The sequence below is a fragment of the Acartia tonsa genome, chromosome 4, assembly GCF_053477335.1.
Source record: "Acartia tonsa isolate MP-2025a chromosome 4, ASM5347733v1, whole genome shotgun sequence".
NCBI lineage: Eukaryota > Metazoa > Arthropoda > Copepoda > Calanoida > Acartiidae > Acartia > Acartia tonsa.
The window spans coordinates 7,846,475-7,867,669 of record NC_137263.1 but is presented as its reverse complement, the minus strand read 5'-3'; the positions used below and the strand labels follow the sequence as shown (position 1 = coordinate 7,867,669).

At 35.9% G+C, this 21,195-nt stretch overlaps 1 protein-coding gene and 1 long non-coding RNA gene across 4 annotated transcripts in view; one reads left to right on the top strand and one right to left on the bottom strand.

The window, feature by feature from the left end:
* Positions 1-21,128, bottom strand: part of shep (RNA binding motif single stranded interacting protein alan shepard) — a 31,085-nt gene extending 9,957 nt beyond the window's left edge. Inside the window, exons 1-9 of one of the 2 annotated variants that reach the window (XM_080156028.1) lie at positions 21,026-21,128; positions 20,637-20,682; positions 20,072-20,307; positions 6,468-6,525; positions 5,607-5,684; positions 4,845-4,955; positions 2,762-2,823; positions 2,084-2,255; positions 275-521 (exon numbers count right to left, since the gene is read on the bottom strand). In XM_080156028.1, the coding sequence (XP_080012154.1) occupies positions 275-521; positions 2,084-2,255; positions 2,762-2,823; positions 4,845-4,955; positions 5,607-5,684; positions 6,468-6,525; positions 20,072-20,307; positions 20,637-20,645 (973 nt within the window). In that variant the 5' untranslated portion in view covers positions 20,646-20,682; positions 21,026-21,128. The remainder of the gene's footprint in view (positions 1-274; positions 522-2,083; positions 2,256-2,761; positions 2,824-4,844; positions 4,956-5,606; positions 5,685-6,467; positions 6,526-20,071; positions 20,308-20,636; positions 20,683-21,025) is intronic. The other variant, XM_080156029.1, reaches the window with a different exon arrangement.
* LOC145315892 (uncharacterized) lies at positions 16,756-19,933 on the top strand. 2 transcript variants are annotated; one of them, XR_013878172.1, is made up of 5 exons: positions 16,756-16,970; positions 17,347-17,430; positions 17,824-17,908; positions 18,095-18,160; positions 18,982-19,933. It is a non-coding gene; the product is annotated as an uncharacterized LOC145315892 (long non-coding RNA). The 2 variants fall into 2 exon arrangements; XR_013878171.1 differs by having other exon boundaries at positions 17,824-18,160.
* Positions 21,129-21,195: the final 67 nt, after the last annotated feature.

The following is a 21,195-nucleotide window of genomic DNA, read 5'->3' as shown; positions in this document are numbered from 1 at the left end:
CTTAACAGGAATAAAACTTATCCAAATTACAGATTGTTAGCGAAGCAGTTTAGTATTTGATTAAAATGTAAAAAGATATACCCATTAAATACTAAAAAACTAACACAAAATGAAATTATAATCTTTTTTTACTATTGTAATATTACACAAATATTGAAATTATACGTTTTGACACTTTTGCTCTCTCATACCTTTTTAAGTTCTTGGATGAGTAGCACAAATAAAGCAAATATATAATTTCTTCTCAGGGACAGACAAGGATTTAAAGTTTTACCTGGTGAAGACAGGGAAAACATTTCCATTTGATTGGCAGTGGGAGACAGAATGAAGCCACCAGCAGAAGTTGGAATATAGGAAGTAGGTCCTGATGCTGCCATGAAAGGGACACCTGCTGCAGTGGCTGCTCCACCATTGGTCACCATAAACGGAATATGCCTGGGAGGATAACTCATTGGATGACCAGCCAATCCAAGTGGTCCAGAACCATTGCTATGTCTTGATTCAGGGCTCAGAGCATTATCCTAAATACAGATAAGTATGATTAATTCACATAAAATAGATATGTTCATACTCAAAACATACCTAAAATTTCTTTCTATAAAATATACTAGTGCCTGTGACCCTAGGATTTATGGGATCCGTATTCGAAGGGTAAGGAAAGACAATTACCTAAAACCATCCAGGGGCTAATTAAAGGGTGTTGAAAAAAAGCAATTGCTTCACTTTTTTCAATATTAACCTTACAGTTTGTCCAAAACTAATAAAAAATAATACAATTCATGCTTAAGCAATGACAATGAGAAAAATTGAATTTTGATTTTTCCAGCTCTCCAGAGCACTAAGGCTTGAAACCTAGCCCTTGAGGAGAAATTTGCTCTACAAGGAAGGAATAATCCGTCTTAAGTACTTGAAATCTTGTAGATAGATCCCATAATGTTAGTAGTTTTTGATGGGGCATGTAAAGACCTTTCTATAGACACCTTAACCAGATTTCTAACACATTTGCAGCCTATTTGGCATAATAAAGAAAGACCCAGCAAACATCAAGAACTAGAAATAGACAGAGCAATCATGTCTCAATGTTGAATGGGTCTGTCTTTTTTTATGCCAAATTAGCACACAGTGCGTATGAAGGTGCTTTGACTTTTGTGTTAGAACCTAAATTGGGACATAGTGCATTTCATTACCCTAGGTAAGGTAACTTCATTTCACTTTTCAATAAAATCTAAAATGCAGCCGTTTTTTAAAAAATTAGATTTGAAAATTTCAAGTTCAATTTTCATCCACTAGGAGTTACCACATAATCATGACAAGAAAAGCAAAGATTTTATGAGGTTTTTTAAAGAGGTTTTATGACAGACTTTATAAAAGCAAAGTTGTTCAAAAATTTAAATAAATAACCTTTGCTTTTCTTGTCATGATTATGCGGTAACTCCTAGTGGATGAAAATTAAACTTGAAATTTTCAAATCTAATTTTCTCAAAAACGGCTGCATTTTAGATTTTATTGAAAAGTGAAATGAAGTTACCTTACCTAGGGTAATGAAATGCACTATGTCCCAATTTAGGTTCTGACATTTTAGATTTTAATGAAAAGTGAAAAGTCAAAGCACCTTCATACGCACTGTGAGCAAGGATTGAGTAAGAAATCTGGTTAAGGTGTCTATAGAAGGTTTTTAAATGCCCCATCATAAACTTTAAACATTATAGGGTCTATCTCCAAGATTTGAAGTACATTAGAGGGTTCAAATTGTGAGCGATTGGTTTTTTTTAAAACACCCTTTAAGATTCCATTAAATGGAGAAATTAAATAGTTCAGTAATTATTAAAATCTTAAGCTACAAACGAATATATCCTTACTACTCTATATAATAGGATAGGTGTTTGTTTTTGATAAAGGTATTTGTTGGAAGATAAGGCCTCATTTTAATTATTCATTTAATTTTATATATTGCAAGCAAAAATAAATTCAGAATGTGTACCTATGAAAACGCCACAAGGAGCCTAATCATTTTCTTTGTTGCTTGGTCCCTAAAATCCCCTCTCTTCCCTGAACCCTAGGGTAAAATTAAGCTTAAACTTACACTGCCATCTGTGCTTGTATGGCCACTGTACATTTCAGGGCTGGCAACATTGGTCTTCCTCTTGCTTGATCCCCCATCAGCAAATTTAACAACTAATGCTTGGCTTGAATTAGGGAGCGCCCGACCATTGTATGCAGATATAATCTGTTCACACTCCTCACGACTATCCATTCTGAATTATAAATTTTATTGATTTTCTAAAACATGTTGTGTTTCAGTTGGATTGAAACTTATAGAAGACAAAAAATATAAGTAGATAAACATTTAAAAAAAAAGATATTTAAAAAGAAAACTGCCCTTTCATGTACAAAAATTTACAAAAACCATCTTTTTATCTTAAAAAGTAGCTAAGAAAATCATATCTTAATTTAGTGTAGCTAAATTACAAAAAAATTGACATAGGGGCATTTGGAATCATAGAGTTACTTTGCTGAAAATATGCAAAACTTAAAAATCTGTTTCTGTTACACACACAGGTAGAAATTTTTTTGGGATATTGTATTGGATGTATGTGTGGGGGGGGGGGGGGAGGGACTGGTTTAAAAATTACGATAAAGCATTACATACGTCTATTATTGACAAATAGGGAAACGTTTAAATAGAGTATATTTTCTACATTTAAATACTCATGAACTATGCATTGTTTGTGCAATGCAAAAATATCAGTTATTTTTTTACCTTGCAAACCCAACGCCCCTGCTCTGCTGGTTTGGATCTCTTAAAATTCTAGTTGACACAACCTGTAATAAAATACATTTTGTTAGATCGACACTTTACTATACATAGGGATTTGGTATTATTAAAGAGAAGAAAAAAAACGTAAGGAGGAAGTAGTTAAACACAGTAATATTGTCTGACAGATTATGACGTAACAAAAAAAATTAGCCAATGAGAGGCCGTTATTGACCAATGGTAAAATTTATAGTGGCCTCTCATTGGCTAATTTATTTTGCTACGTCATAATCAGTCAGACACTATTACTGTGTTTAAGTAGTTTCTTTAAAAACTAGCGGATACGCACTTGGGCACTTGAGGAGAGGGAAGTTGAATTCGATAAACTAATTTTATCTTTTTTTTTCTAAGGGCGATTTCTCTTGGGAGGGAGGAGGTACCCTCCCCCAAAATAGTTATAAAAACCTTCCAAGGAAGCTACCCTGTAAAGGATAATCATAACGGTTTAGCGGTTAGCGAGATCCTTTGGTACAGACAGACATACATACATCCAGACAGACAGACAAAGATCCTGTTACTTTATAATAAGGATTGTATTGAAAAAAATATATTAATGTACTTTGTATGTATATAGCATAAATTATATAAGAGTTACAATCTTATGAAATTTAACATGTGGTTACATTTTCTTAATAACTTTGTCATTTATAATCTATTGTGGTTAAAATCAACCTTGAAAAAATTGGTGAACATAAATTTTGCCCAAATGGCATTACACTTATTTAACAATATAGCTATTACCGAGATATAGTTCAGTTACTAATATAGAAACATTTTGTTATTTACAAATGTTAAATAAAAATAGCCAAATTGTGTTCAAAACTTTAGAAAAGATTAAATGATAATGATAGAAAGTTTAACCCTTAACAGTCGGGCCCCTGGCCGCACCTTAATAGGTCGGGGGGGAGGGAGGCGTTCAACGCCCCCCCCCCCTATTATCTCAGTGCCTATTTGAGCTAGAGGGCTAAAAAAATGTGTGCAAGTCCCCTGTTTGATAATGAATTTCCGACCTTAAGTAAGTCAAAGTCAATTTTCGCTTCCTTCACCCTTTTATTTAACAACCTTTGTTTTAAGGTCCTTTTTTATTTAAAAATTTCAAACGGCTGTAATTTTCTTATTTTTGAAGATAGAAGAAAATTTTTTTTTGCAGAAAATGTTTATCTTTATGTAGATTTTATATTAGAAATATCAAATATAAATTTCAACGGCCGCAGCTGTACTTGGCAGCTGCCAGCCGCCGCAGTCGGCAGTCGGCTGGATAACGGCGGCGGATCTTTATGCAATTCTAATACGTTATGTAGACATATAAGAAAAGCTTAAGTTTAAAATTTGAAGTCTCTAAGTCAAAAATTGCGGCCACAGGAGCCTTTGAAAGATTTCTGGAGACCTGAAGGATCAGGACATGCAGGATCATACCTGGAACCTGAAATTGACTTGAACACCTGTATTTCATATGAGGATGTTCTACTAGAAGATATTTTAGTATTTTGGCAATATAAAATGCTTTGTTTAAGTCAAAAAATATTTTTGCTCTTTACCTGGATGACCCTGCCAGGTTTGCTGGCATCCTGTGCCCGCCAGGATGGAAATATTCAAAAAATTCCAACTCTTAGTTATGTGTCATACCCATACTTATAAAGTCAAGCAGTTTGAGCTCTTTATCTTTCACACACAGAAAATGAGATAGAAAAAACCGGAGGGGGTGCTTTCAACGCCCCCCCCCCCTCCGACCGTTAAGGGTTAAGGACAAATTATGTAAGATAATTTTATATCTATTTAAGATGTATCGAGACCAGTATAATAATCATTATAACAATATTTATAACAATAATTAGTTATACGCCATCTTTTGTTAGAAATCTAATGATTAATTTTTATTAAATCAGATCATTTTACTTTAACTCATATTTTAGGTACAATATGCCCTTTGTTTTCAAATAATTGCTACTTATATTCCTTTTAAAATCTTTTCATTTAAACAAATTATATTTTTTACAGCACCTTCCAGAAATTATAACAAAAAACTTACCCGTCCATATTGAGAAAACATATTCTCTAGGTCGTTTTCCTTTATAGTGTGGGGCAGGTTGGCTATGTATAGATTAGTTGGATCCTGTTCTGCCTGGCGTGCCATCTGGGCCTTAAAAGATAATAATTTTAAAGATCATACCTACCTACTTTATTTACAAAATGTGTCGCAAATTTTTTTAATGAAACTATTTTTAAATAATGATAATAAATTGCAGAGCTCGGAGGCTGCAGCCACTATCAGCCGCGCAGCTTTCAAAAACACCCAATAAGCGGCAGCTACACCCGCCCGTTTTTCTTTGCCACCGAAAAAACCTACTGTTAGTACAGTCTTATCCACACGCAGGCACCCTCAATAACGCGCCTTTTTTAAAAGCAATTATCAAACCACACTCAATCATGCAACTTAAACATCGCAACAACTAGTAACGTCCAAAGGGGGGGGGGGGATGGCTTAAAAATGAACCAGAACTGGTGATTATATAATGTCTTTACTACTTTAGTGAACCAAGAATCAAGTTCTAAAAACTCAAGTTTAATCATATACAGTAGTGGTAGATGTAAACTTAATTAGCCTTATTCCAAAGTATTTGTACTTTAATTAACAATGCATTAAAATAAATTTGCAAATTTTAATATCGAATTAATTCCCAATTGTATAAATATTTTTCAAGCTATCTTACATGTAAAGCTCTTTGGGCTAAGCTAGAACCTATTATCTCCCACACAACATGTAGTTCCAGGTATTGTATACAAATTTTACCTGATATCCCTGAGTCTGCAGCTCATTAACTGCAGCACTGGCACTGTTTGGAGACTCAAAATCAACAAAGCCATATCCCTAGGATAATCAAAACAAGATGAGTTTTTATTATTATTTTTTTAACTGAAAAAAAGATTACCCTTTTTGTGTAGACATACAAACTACCGAGAATGTCTAGAACTTATTGTTAATAAAAAAAATTGCTAATTTTTATAGACAGACTGACACACATTCATCCCATTTCTTTAGCAGATAGGAATCCTAATATTGTATAAGACAACTGAAATAGTTATTGATCCCATCGTATTACATGCAGCTTTCCGCGGATATAAAAATGTACAAATTTAAGATGCCGCAGGCACGGGCTCAAAAAACTAGTTTTAAACTTATAATTGTACATTTTTATATTCGTAGAAAACTAGATAAAATACTATGCTATACATAGTTTTTCGGTATGTTTCAGAACCGGTTCCAATCAACCGGATATTAATTGGTTTCGAAGCGACACTAGAATAGTTATTTCTCGCATCGTATTATAAACGGCTCTCCGCGGATATAGAATGTACAATTAAAAGTTTAAAACTAGTTTTTTTTAGCCCCGAGGTGCCGGAGGCACCGGCTAAAAAAAACTGGTTTTAATCTTTTGATTGTACATTTTTATATTCGTAGAAAGCTGGATATAATACGATGCTAGACATAGTTTTTTCGTATGGATGAGAACCGGTTCCTATCCACCGGATTCGAATGAATACGAGAAAATACATTCTAATGCTTTAGGAAAAAAATAAAAGATCATTTTGATGTGTTTCAATAAAATTATTTATGTATTGTTAAATACTCTTAAATGTTCATCTTTTTTACCTTGCATCTATTCGTAGTCTTGTCCAAAATAGCCTTTGTAGAACTAATAGCGCCAAACCTTAACAAAAAATAATTTTCATCAAATATAAAATGATCTGTGACCAAATTAAGAAGCAGCTTATAGTGCCTAAAATAATGACGTCATACAATACAAATGACCAATGATAACGCATACATTTTACCATTGGCAAATTAAAAATTATACTGGCATCCATTAGTCATTTGTATTGTATGACGTCATTTTTTTATAGGCACTATAAGCTGCTTTCCAAATAAATAAATCCAAACTTTTGAGCAGCGTTATAGAGTCGCACTTTTATTGATGATTTAATTAGATTTTCCAACGTTCTAATGGATTTTTGTGTTCGTAGATGAAAAGACAAGTAACTTATTTTTAAATTTTCTCTGATGCAATCGATCCATTAATGATTTTTTTGTTAAGGTACCTCTTTTCAAAGAGCATCTTATATACAACTTACTTGCTCTGTCAGTCCGTCATTCATACAAAAACATATATTTATATATTTTGGGATTTTTTATCAATCTTAATGTTTTCTTTTTACATGCAATTCTCGCTTTGACTCTAATAAAGTTTAAAATATGTACAATTCTATAATTTTTGGAAAATTAATTTTACTACTTTTACTAAAAAAAATTTTTAAATCAACACTAAAAATATGTGCAGATTAAAAGCAGCTGAAAAGCTTCTAAAAAGCAGTCTGACAGCCAAGAACATCCAAGCTTTTTTTTATTTGGGGGGGGGGGGGATTATAATATCCAAAAATAAAAATCTAATTAAAAACCTTAGGTTTACCAACGTTAGTTAACTTGAAATATTTATAATGATATCTTATCATTAAACTCTATTATATGTATTAGATTAATAAAATTGTATTATTGTTATATAAACTTTGATAAAAAATCAAATTACAAATCATTAGGTAAGTTTTTATTGCCAGAAAATTAAAATAATCATTAAAATGGGTTATCCTATTGATTTGCGAGTAGTCCTAATGTGAATGGATAAAATATTAGAGTAACAAAGCTCCTTTAAAATTGTAAATGTCTGTCCATGCTTCTTTTCTTTTGTTCACATTTATGCAAAAAGTCAATCTATTTTATTTCCTTTAACTACATCTTATCATAGGCGTGCGAACCAAAAAGGGCATTTGCTCCCCCCCCCCCCACCCCTCTAGCCAACGTTCCCCTAATTCATGAAAATTCCCCTTTTTGACCTCTCCCCCTCCTATTGTCAACTAATTTGACCCATTTTACTCCGGGAGCAAAACTTCTTTAATAAACTATTGCATAAAAATGTGACAATATTTATATAGCAAACCAGGTAAATTGAATATGTTTTTGTTGTAGAAAGAAACATTATTTTTGAGCGATTTTATTTACAAAGAAAATAAATTAATAGAATATGTTTCTTACTAAAAAAAAATTTGCGCTTCGCACTATTTCAAATAGTTTCTTCCAAATTTTTACATCTTATATTTTGTTTTTATTCCAACAAAAACATTTGTAATGATATGATAGTTTTATTTTCTTAACAAAAGTAATGTCTTTTTCACTTTAAAAAGATGGATACTTAAATATTTCATTTTAGTCATTCAAATTCAAGTTTTTTAGAATTATCTATCTTTATTTGTTTTCATATCCTTAGGTTGTTAAGAAATTTTTTAGTAGCAAAACTATTGTATAATTCATAATTGTTTGTCAGTCAGTAAGATATACCACTGGAAATTTTGAGCAGATTCCCTATAACAATGAGCACCCAAAATATAATAAACTTCGTCCTTCAATCTTTCAAAAGGCCAATACATATTCTAATGATTTTTACTATCTAGGTAACAGATCTAATTCATTACATCCGTTGATCAAACAACAATTTTTTGTGCTTTGCTACTTATTAATGCTGGAATCCTTGTTTATGTGATATAGACAGACTTACATAAGTTAATGATAGAGTAGACTTAATGTTCAATTCAAAATGCAAACAGATTTTTAAGTATTTATTATATTGGATTAAATGCAGTTTTTGAGTAAATAAGATTATATATTGATACTATATTTAGAAATGATTAAATATGTTAATAAGTCAAAACTACTGATTATTCAAAGCTGGATAGTTCTGAAGTAGCAGGATGTCTGTCTGTATATCAGGACACCAATCAACAGGATGACTGTCTGTTTAATTAATACAATGTATTAATTAACTATGCACTTTGAAGGGGTAGAATATCTGCCTATACAAACTATCTAAAGTAGTAGGATGTCTGTGAATAGCTGTATTGGTCTTAATAAAGACTCGAACCCAAACCAGATAATGTTCTGTGTTAGGACTCTCAATATCAACTAACTTAAATATATTTTCTCTTTATTCTTTCTGAGAGCAATTAAAGAGCAATTAAGAGTAACAACTAACATATGTCTGCAAGCTTAAATATATGACATCATAACATAAATATATGACATTTACCCCCTTCTGAAACCATCCAGCTAAGCATGGTTTCACCATCCATCAGGTTGATCCAATAAACTAGGATCAATGTCTTCACTGGGTGAACCTACATCGAAATTAACCCCGGCCTCCAGTCCTTCCTCTCCTTCACCCACTGGAGGAGGAGTGTTCAGCGCCCCTCCACCAACCTCAGCCGAAACACCCACTGTTGCCGCCATGACAGCATTACTCGCTGCAGCAGTTACGGGCCCTCCTACAGCAACCATCACAGCATCATTTACCGCTGAGGCGGTATCGTTCGCAACAGCCACCTCTGCAGCAACCGCTGGCCCATCTGCCGGTATTGCCACCTCCATCTCAACGCCACCAGTGACCTGAACACCTCCCGAGACCATCATCACTCCGTTGTTAGCCCCAGCACCGCCAGAAGTTCCAGCCTGTTGCAACTGCCAATATGCCGCCGCCGGTAAGTCATTGTTTATTCTGCGCCGGATCTCGCTAAGCTCACTAAAAATATTGGACAGGTGCCTTTGCACTTCAGCCTCTTTTTGCGCCATCTCAGAAATAGCCTCTTGAACCTTAGTTCCCTGCCCTGCCAAAACACTTTCCACCTGTTGGCCCACCTGCTGTCCCAACTTGGTTGAACTACTTTCCCAATTATCAGTCATTGCTGTCTGTACACTTTGTACCATATAAGAAGTCTTTTGCTGTGCAGTAGTAGCCACCATTTGCTGCATCTCTGTATCTACCTTCCTTATACAGTCCATTAGATCCCTCTTATGCGAGGCCAACATATCTTTAATCCGATTATGACTGTCCGTCTGCCAAAGTTTCTGTGCAGTGTTCAAACTTTTGACTGATTCTCTTACAGCTTCACGAATTTTTTCCTCAATCATAGGCTTTAGAGTCACAGCAACAGAATTACTGATTTTACCTATATCTTCATCACTGAGCGGCGCCAAGCCACGTTTGTCATTCTTGCGCTCAGCCTTATTTCTCTCAACCTCAGCACGTAAATCTGGTAACTCCCTCTTTTGTTTAGGCCCAAGAGAATCTGCCCCAGCAGGCCGCTTGACCACGCCCCTTCTGGAAGTACCTTCCCCAGCATCATTATAAGCCTTGCTGGCTCCCCTTCTGGAAGTACCTTCCCCAGCATCATCATAAGCCTTGCTGGCTCCCTTAGTCCTGACCGACCCAGCAGCCTGATTTGGCACAAACTTACCAAATCTGCGCCGTCCCTCACCAGAACCAGTATCTGCCACCTTTTCAGGCTTGTCCGTTGGAGGCTCAATCCAACTGTCCAACTCCGAACCACTCTGTTCACTAGGCAGACGATCCCTGGAATCAAGCTCAACTTCAAGACTCACGTTGCCAACATCGTCCTCATCATCATATCCAGGCTCATACCTGGGCGATTCTACATCATACTGCCTCCTATCATCTCTTCTATACACAACATGCCGCCGATTAGATCTACCAGCATCCAACATCTCAACAGACGGTTCACGCTCCTCCCGCCGACCAGACACCCGCTGATACCGCCTTTCGTTTCCGTCTCCATTTCCTGATAATAATCAATAATTAAATATTAACATTTTAATATTTTAATATTTTAACATTTTTCATATATAAGACGACATTCAAAACGAAATACTTTACATAAATTATATTTATCAGGGATGCCAAATTTTAATTACTGTTTTCCCGATAACGCGAAAATTTAACGCAGTTACACAGTCTGCCTAAACAACCAACACACAGCAATCCAATAACCACCCCAGCAGCACCCATCACAGCCATAACAAAATGCTGCCAACTATTAGTCAACCAATCAATTGAAGAATTATACAAATGTACAAACCAATCTTCTGTCACCTCTACAACAAACGCATTTGAATTAGCAGCCAATTCCGAAAGTTTAGCCTCTTCCACAGACTCCAACACCTGTTCTTTCTCTCCCTTATCCAGCAGATGCTCAAAATTCAATGGTACCTTCAACCAACTATCCTCCAGCCGTTTAGTCTGAACCAGCTGCATTCCTGCCCCCTTGTTGCCTAGATATAATCCAGGTTTAACTCTCACAAATACTGGATTAAAACAAAGAAAAATGACCAAGATAACACGGCAAATTTGCTCCTATAGTCACATTCAACCATCTTTTTTTACATACAGACACAAGTTCCATCTCCCCTAGATGTTGTACCAACAAATTTCCGACTTGTTTGATGTTGGAATGAAACAAATTATTCTCCCAACACCCCTGTTCTGCCTGCAAAATCCTTTCCACCTGATGATATGAAGAAGTTAACTGTAATAATAAAGCACCATCCTCCTCCTTTTTTCGCATCCAAGGAAAAAAATTCTTTTTAGCAGTTGTAATCCACAAAAATACATCAGGAACGTTGGTATGAAAGTAATGCAAGTCAGTCAGAAAGTCAGAAAACTCCACTTTTTTCCCCAGTTTCAATCCCAACGAAAACTGTGGAGAAATCGCCAACCAACTTCGGCCACCCTGATTATTAGCATCATCCGCCATATTAGAAAATGTAAACAAAGTTAAATTTACAATTTCAACAGTCCGAAAATAACTAAAATAACGTCTATCTTCCTGTGATTTATTGTGAACTATCACTCGATCAAGCCCAAGCCGCAGATCAGACTCCAGACAATGTGCACCAATGAACTGATCCTCAAGAAAACAACTGTTATCAGGTAACATTGAAATTTGTATATTTTTCAAATAACTTGTAATCTGAACTTCTTGAAAAGTATTAGGCACAAATGTATTATTTAAATAAATACCATCCCCTCTGCACTGAGGGTCAATCCCATACGTCATCATATCATCATACAGGATGGTACCATTTATGAAATAAGTCAGTGACCGGTCATAAAACGCTACAGGCAACCGTCGTCCATCTATGTCTAACACCCTCTGTTCCTCCATCCTTTTACAATCTTCACTAGAAATTAACTCATCACTACTAACAACAGCTGGTGCCCCTAAATGTAGGTGGCTATATTTGCCACAATACCAGGTGTGAACCGTTCTGTCGACGTGACATTGTACCGCGGGCAAAAATCTCACTCCCACTTTTTTTAACAGATGACCGCTGATTGTTCCATTAAACTCATGCTGACCAAATACTGTACATTCTGAAGCCCTCAACTCAGGACCGTCGCCAACACACTCCTTTACTAGCACAGGTATCACATCAGCCCCACAGGGTATCAAACACAATCCCCAAATTAAAAAATATTTACCTGATTTGAATTTATTATTATGACCAGACATTATTAGCTGATAACTGTTCACCAATTCACCCGCAAATATCAACTGATTTAGCCTTTCATTGCAGGACAACTTTCTACCTACTAGCTTTGTCAGCACATATTTGTTATTAAAATAATCAAATAACAATTCATGAACTCTTATTATAATATATTTTTTAAATATTTATATGTATTTATATAATATTTTTTTTCAAAAATAATTATTATCAGCTCCCCTTTCCCTACTTTCTCCGTCCTCGAGTTCCTATCTGAACATGTACCACAGGACCCCCTACCTGAGATCTTAACCTCCTCCCAGTGTCCCATAAATATTTCGCCACCCGTGATCCACTTTTCTTAATTGTAACTAATCTTTCAGGTGAAGATTGCGGCGGCGCCGTAGTCAAAAACGACTGTTCCGATGGAAGCTCAACCTCGTCAAAATTACCCTCAACTACAGGAGCAGGCACCACAGATTCATCTGTCACTCCCACCTCTACTCCTTCACCTACAGGTATAATTTCTCTATTTCCATCCCCTGAAACTCTGTCATTATCAACCTCAACCTCACTCTCCTTCTCCTGAACCTCGTCACTCTGTCTTTCCTCTGCCAATTCAAAACCATCATTTTCAGATGACAAATACACAACATCTTCACTCTCTCTCTCCTCTACAGTTTCTCTCTCTACAGGCATATTGTCAACCTCCAAAAATATCTCATCGGACGGACAAATTTCAGGTAAAGGAAAAACGTTAAAATTAACCTCCTCCCCTAAAACTTCCGTTCGAGCATGAATTTTTCGAATTTTATCCCTAGCCACAACCTGATTTTTCTTGATAGGATTATTCCCAAAAGGTGCCAACTCATACAATGCATCCGAAAATTTCTTAACTACAATAAAAGGCCCTCCATAGAAAGACTGTAATTTCTTGGACACATCAGTTTTCACAATATTAAAGAAAGCATAACAAACATCTGTCACTCTTAATGCTTCCCTCTGTACTCTGTGCTTATTTTGAACCTCTAAATATAACTTGGATTTTGTAGAAATTCTCTTAATTACATCCTCCATATTTTTCAGAAATTCCAAATACGACCGCGAGGATGAAGATTCAACAGACGGGACTGGTGATAGAAAATCGAGGGGAATACGTGGCTGCCGACCAAAAACTAGAAAAAATGGAGAATATCCAGTTCTAGTACTCTTGGAGCAGTTAATCACCAACGTAGCCAAAGGTAATTTTTTAGCCCAATCCTTTGTTCCATGATTTTCATCTACTTTCAAAGCAGCATACAAACTTTGATTTTGCCTCTCTACAGGATTCGAATTTGGATTCCTGGGGGGAATTAGGACAGTATCCACCCCCAATCCTTTCATCACGCCTTTAAACACACTGCTTGTAAAATTTGTACCTCTATCCGATCTCAAAGCTCTAAATAAACCATAGGTAGGTACAAAATTTTCCAATATAGCCTTTACAGTTGTTTCAGTTTTAGCATCAACCAACGGACATGTAAAAACATATCTAGAAAATAGACAAACCATGATTAAGACAAATTTAACCGTCTGTCCCTGATGATAACATGGAGTCCAAGGTCCAACTAGATCCACTGACATATTAGCAAAAACTTCACTACTTTGAACAGAATGAGTTATAGGTGAAACATGTTTAGGATTACTTCCAGCCTTTTTCAAACATGTAATACAACTTCGTATTCTCGATTCCACAAACTTGTTCACGCCAGGCATAAAAAATCTCTCATTTATCTTACATATTGTCTCCTGCACACCTCTATGTCCAGAACCATATCCACCATGAGCTGAATCAAATATATCATTGTATAAAGAAAGAGGCACTACAGGCCTCTCGACAAAACCCCCTTCGGCCAAAGGCTGTCTGAAAATTACAACCCCCTCTAGCACATACATATGACCAATAAGATTGTACAATAGTTCTTTTCTGCCCGATAGCTCCGCCCTCTCATAAGACGACAACTGTCTCCTTTCCAATATCCATAACCTTATTTCATTTAGGATCTCGTCCTGCTGAAGACTACTTTGCCAGACAAACTCAACATCCGCCTCATCCTCTGCAGAATGTACCTGCATAATAGAATAGATTTGATCCAGAAATGGTGAATCATCCAGGTAAGGATCCAAAATTTTATTATCTGTCTCTCTACACTCCTGACAATCCTTCAGTCGATGGTCCTTACAATCTAACTCAGTTCTCGACAAATAATCTACATTCACATGCTTAGTCCCCTGTCGATGGATAACTGTAAAGTCAAAACTTTGCAAGAAAGTTATCCATCGATAGGTGACACCGTTTATTGATCCTTTAGCCCAACGTTTATAATGCACTAGTGAAATACTGTCTGTCCGAACCAAAAATTCACGAAACCTACAAAAGTGTAAAAAATTCTTTAATGCATATACTAATGCACCTAATTCTCCTTTATAGGAAGGATAATTTTGTTCTGCAGCATTACACTTTTTACTACAGACACCAAACACTCTCTCTACACCATCCTGTTCTTGCGAAATAATCCCTGCAAAATACTGAGAACTATAATCTACATCCACGATAAAAAGATTAGGATTATCCCATTGAGGATAGCCTTTACACATCTCAGTCTTGAACATTTCCATAAATTCAGTCCATACTCTGTTCAATTCTTCTGTCCACTTTATTATAGTGTCATTCCTGTGACTATCCAACATGCACGACCTCTTGGCATAATCAGCAAAATATCCTCTGTAATAATTAGTAAATCCCAAAAATTTCTGCAACTCCTTCCCTGTTCTAGGCTTGCCCCAATCCTTAATCCGTTCCAAATATGCAGGATTCATTTTCAATCCATCGGCACTAATAATATGCCCCAAATAATGGCATTCTCTAGTCAATAAATCACACTTATCTAAATTCAATTTCAGGTTGACCTGCCTAAGAACTTGAAACAGTGCCTGCAGATGCTCTACATGTTCCTCTGGACTTGATGAAAACACGATCAGATCGTCCAAGTAACTGATACAGAATCCATACATACCTGGCAGGATAGACAGCACCTTATCCATCAGAGCACAGAACAGGCTGGGTGCATTACACAACCCAAATGGCAACCTGTTAAACAAATACATCCTGTTTGCTGCACTAAAAGCTGTCAACGGTTTAGAGTCTTCATCCATAGTCATCGAATGGTAGGCAGCTGTCAAATCAAGAGTACTGAACACCTTGCCAGAACCCAGCTTCGTCAGATTATCCGAGATCAGTGGCAGCGGCCACGCCACCCGCTTAGTCACGTTGTTCAGATTGCGGAAATCGATGACAAACCTCAACTTAGCCTCTGCTCCAGGTGCAGCCTTCTTTTTCACAGCAAAAATAGGACTAGACCAATCCGAGAAACCCTCCTCAATAATGCCAGCATCCAGCCATTTGGTTAACTGTTCCTTCAATTTAGCATCGTACTCTGGATTCAAAGGAATATTTCTGGCCTTCACAGGTTTAGCTCCAGGTAACAATTCTATATTATATGTCATTAATCTACAATCACCAATATCTGAATCATTCATTGAAAAGATATCAAAATTTTCCAAACAAATTTTAATAATCCTGGGTTTCAATTCTGGATTTTCCTTAATCATCTGGTTTTCATCTAACTTCAATTTTTGAATAATAAACTGTACCCGTTCATGCATTTTTTGCCCCGACAACTTTTCTGGCTTATCCAATTCATTAATTGTTTTATTACAGGTGACATCTTGATTATCCATGATGAAACAATGCCCCATCTTCACATTTCTCAGCAAGGTAATAGGTTTTATTGACGCATTAACCACATTAACCACGCAGGACCCATCTTTCCGTGGCTGATACACCCCCTCAATAATCATAATCCCATTGCCACTTGTCATCTTAGAAGAATTAGGGGACACGTACCAAAGCCCATCATTCTTTAATCCAGTCACATGCACCACAGCGGTAGATCCTCCAGGATAAAAAATAGTTTTATCCAGCAACTTCACATTATACTTCGTTGAATATAACTCTCCAAACCCACCCCCCTCCTTTATCCCTGGCAAGGTAGGTTTAGATGGAATTTCAGAATTCATTCGTCCGGACAAAATAGGAATTTTCTGTATCTCCGCCACCACCTGTTTCTGTAAACAGGAATTAATAGGAACAGATTCCCCACAAAATTCAAACTTATCTTCATCCAAACAAATATTAATTTTATTCTTTTTCAGGAAATCAGATCCAAGATTTACCAACCTACTCGTCACCTCAGGTACATAAAATATCTCCGTAAACACAGCTTGAGTTCCAGCAAATCTAAATTTCAACTCAACATATCCAATAATATTAACTTTCTTTAAATCTACTGAATACGCTGATAATTTAGCAGGACAAAACTCAATTCCATGTTTATCAAGAATTTCTCTAGATATCAAAGAATTAAAATTATTTCCTGTATCAATAATTCCTAACTCCTTCACCGGAATATCAGCCCCAGGCACAAGAAATTCTAAATCCGCACAAATAGGCATTTTCGTTATCTTCAAAAACTTCACAATCTCTTGAAAACACTAGTCATTATAATTAATTAATATATCCATATATTTTAGATTTACATCATTCCACTACACAGCAGTCAGCCCCCCATCTGTCACCAGCCGCCAACATACTGTTCAATTTATGAAATCCTGTACATCTCCCAGACTACCAGCATCACACAGCTACACTCCAAGCCTTTTCTTATACAAGTAAGTACCTCTCGAAGTATTCTACCTTGCATAGGTACCTATCAAAATATAATATATAGTAAATATATATATATATAAATATATATATATAATGTTTTCATTAACACGATCACACCTTGACTGAAGAATAAACAAGACGGTAATACTTTATAAAGTTGAGAGCAATAATGTGAATACAAAACAGCAAAATTAACTATTTACAGTACTATAGCCTATATAATGAATATGAATAAAAGAACGATCTATAAATTTCATCCTAAAATGAGATGTATACATCGAATCAATCATATCCATTACATAGGATATTGCTGAAAATTGTTTCTGGCTATGTCAGCAATCATAGCCTCATACTGTTTCTCATCTCTGCTCTTTTCAGAATCCACAACAGGCCCCACCTGATTGCCCCACCTATCCACAACAGGCCCCACCTGATTGACTGTCTTCTTCAGAAACTGCTCAGGTATTACCCTATTATTAGGCACTCCAGGACCCTCTTTCTTTTCGCTACCGGCTGAAAAAAACTTAGCTTTGGTCTTTCCTATGCGAGAATCAGGAGCTGGCGGCTTGCCGTCTCTCTTCTGCCAGCAACTAGCCACTACATGACCTTTTTTCCCACAATACCAACAAATCATAGTTTTAGCCTTCGAATTCAGAGCCCCAATCACGTTCTCAACCTGATCCCAAGGAATATCATCATCCCCTTCAATCCACGCATTATTATCGCCAATCTCAGTCCTGCCTTCCATATCAGATACATGCACTTCACTGATTACAGGCCTAGCTTTTACCTCCCTAGAATCCTCTAGCCTCAACCCTTCCATAGCCTGAGAATAACAGGACGTTACATTTTCAGGTGAAACGTGTCCAGAACGAGCCCAGCTTATATAATGCTGACCTCTGCGAATCAAATAAGTCAAGAAAGCACTGTAATCTTCCAGGTAATGCATAGATTCAATGAAATTAGCCATATCTCTAGCTAAATCAGAAAACAGCAAATTCTTAGCCACATTATTGTAGAAATCACGCCAAGATTGTCTAGAAATTTGACCAGGATGCATAAGCCTAAACAGACGCAATTTAGCATTGAAAAACACATCCACATTCTGACCACTCTTTTGTTTCAGGGCGTAAAAGAATTCGGTAGCCGACTCTGTATCAGCAAAGGGTATCACCAACCTTCTTATCAACAGGTAATAACCTAAAGCACTTAGGGAAGCATTAGCTTCCGGCGTAATAAGCCTCCCCATCTTCTTCCCTTTGCACTCAAAAATCCTATTGTACAGGACGTCCTTGAAAAGCATAGGATCCTCCAACTTTGCGAACCTAGCAACCCTCCATAAGGATAAGAAATAATCCTCAAAATCAATGTTTCCATCCCAAAATGGAGCATCCCGCACAAAATCACTATCCCACTTGACTCCTCTTACAAGACAAAACTCCTTAACCTGTTCCTCTACAGTCTGTTGGCTTACACTACTGCCGGCCACCTTTTTATAGGCCTTAAGCACTTCAGCCCTTTCCTCAATTAAAGGAAATATATCCAACAATTGATTCTCATATTCAGTCAGACAACTCTCACGAACATTCATCCAATTTCCATTCCCAACAGGACCCAAAAACTCAATCTGCGAAAACTTCAAATGTCCAGGAGCACTTTTCACCCTTTTAGCCTCAAAATTTGTAGAATCCAATTTAGCCTCCACACTCAAACGATTAATGAAAGATGTATTAAACGAATCATCTCCCGTCGCTTTGACTGCAGATACACTAGCCCCCATACTTGTCTCATACAAAAAACCGCTAATATCCCCATCCGCTGGCAATTGCGCCACCTTTTTCTTAATAGTAGCCAAATCAACATCATAACCTAACTTCTTATGCTCATCAGAGTTCTTAAACTCTTTCACCTTATTCTCCAGCCGTTTATTCGCCGCCGTTAACTTATCCACCTGACCTTTGACAGTCGTATGCTCCTGCAACATTGCCCTAACATATTTTTTTATGCTTTCAGGCACAACGTCATTCTCCACCTCGCCCAACGCCAACTCCACATTCGCATTGGCACCTGCACCAGCATCCTCAGCTGCAGCATCCTCCTCCTCCCAATTTTCGGGAGTTCCATCATCATCCTGACTGTCATTCTCCCGAGGACGTTTAGGCGGCCGTCCACGCTTGCCTTCATTTTTACCCCGCTCTCCTTTTTCTCCATCAGCCATATCCGAGCACTGGAACTAGATCCGCCGTGAAATTTAGATCAAAAGAGTTAAAGAATGAAATTCCACAGAAACCTGAAATATAAATCAAGTTAGAAATATAAAAATTAAAACAAAACTGTGAAAAATCCGAGATAAAAAAATATCTCAAAAAGTGATTGACTTCAAATTAAACACCACTTCCCCCACCTTTAACTCAGCAGCAGGTCTAAATAACACGTAGCACAATAAGACTGCGCCAAATGTGATATAGACAGACTTACATAAGTTAATGATAGAGTAGACTTAATGTTCAATTCAAAATGCAAACAGATTTTTAAGTATTTATTATATTGGATTAAATGCAGTTTTTGAGTAAATAAGATTATATATTGATACTATATTTAGAAATGATTAAATATGTTAATAAGTCAAAACTACTGATTATTCAAAGCTGGATAGTTCTGAAGTAGCAGGATGTCTGTCTGTATATCAGGACACCAATCAACAGGATGACTGTCTGTTTAATTAATACAATGTATTAATTAACTATGCACTTTGAAGGGGTAGAATATCTGCCTATACAAACTATCTAAAGTAGTAGGATGTCTGTGAATAGCTGTATTGGTCTTAATAAAGACTCGAACCCAAACCAGATAATGTTCTGTGTTAGGACTCTCAATATCAACTAACTTAAATATATTTTCTCTTTATTCTTTCTGAGAGCAATTAAAGAGCAATTAAGAGTAACAACTAACATATGTCTGCAAGCTTAAATATATGACATCATAACATAAATATATGACATTTATATATTATCCTTGGTTTAAATTGATAATTTTAGGTTTACTATGTTACAAGAATTTTAAGATATAATGCAATATATTTAAAGTTAATTTATATACTTACTTTTGACAGAGCAGAACAAGGTCCTTGTCAGTTGTATGGGGAGCCAATCCACGGATATATAGATTGGTGCGTGACAGAGTTTCAACAATGCCTGATCTTGCCATGGAAGATGGTGGAGGAGATGATATAGGATGCATCATTGGTGGCGCTCTGTAGCCTCCCCAGAAAGCTGGCTGTGTGGATGGAAGCATGGGCTTGTTCATCATGCCTACAGGCTGTCCCCCCGGCCCTGGGGGCTAAAGATTATTAATTGCTATGGATATTTTTACATTTCTGTAAAATTCATATTCATAGGTACAAACAAATAAAATGTAATTTTGATTTATTTTATATTTTAATTAGGTAAATGAGATAAATATTTGTTAAAGCACTATTTTTTTAAAAAACATTTTCCTTGAAAGAAATAGTAGGTATTGTATATCATACTAAGTTAGCATAATATTATTATACTGTATCTAGGTATTATAGTTAATTATCAAAAAAGACAGGAGAAATTTCATTTTAATGTTCCATTTTTTAGGTGTACTTTAATCAAATATGCATGACATTAGTAAATTACACTTACCACAGCCATGATGAATGGTAGGATGAAGTGGCCAATCAATTAGAACCTTCAAGAAAATGAAAATTCTGTCAAATGTCAACTAGATCTTTATGATATCACAAAGAAAATGAAAGTTAGAAATTATTGAAAAAATCATATGACATAAAAATCATTCAATTTTATTAAAGCTGTATAGTATTATTATTCCATTAAAATAAAAGGTTAAATTGAACTATTTTATTATGTATTTAAGGCAGTTTTAACTAAGAAAGTTTATATATATGTCTAACTGCACAAGGAAAACAAAGAGAAAAAAGTCATTAGAAATAATGACATTCTCTGAATTATATAAAATTTGTAAAAATGTGAACAAATGATAATGCATTCCATGAAATAGTTATGAAATTTACCTTTTTTAGTAGGATTTTAGGTTTTTTTCAATTTAAGGAAGGACCCCTGAACTCTAATTTTCGGCCATCTTAACTTATACCCAAAATTCTGCGATGAATAGAATGCTCAAACTAGGTTTGTTTAAAGTAAATGTCGTCTTTTATAAAAATCATTATTTTAAAATCTTAAA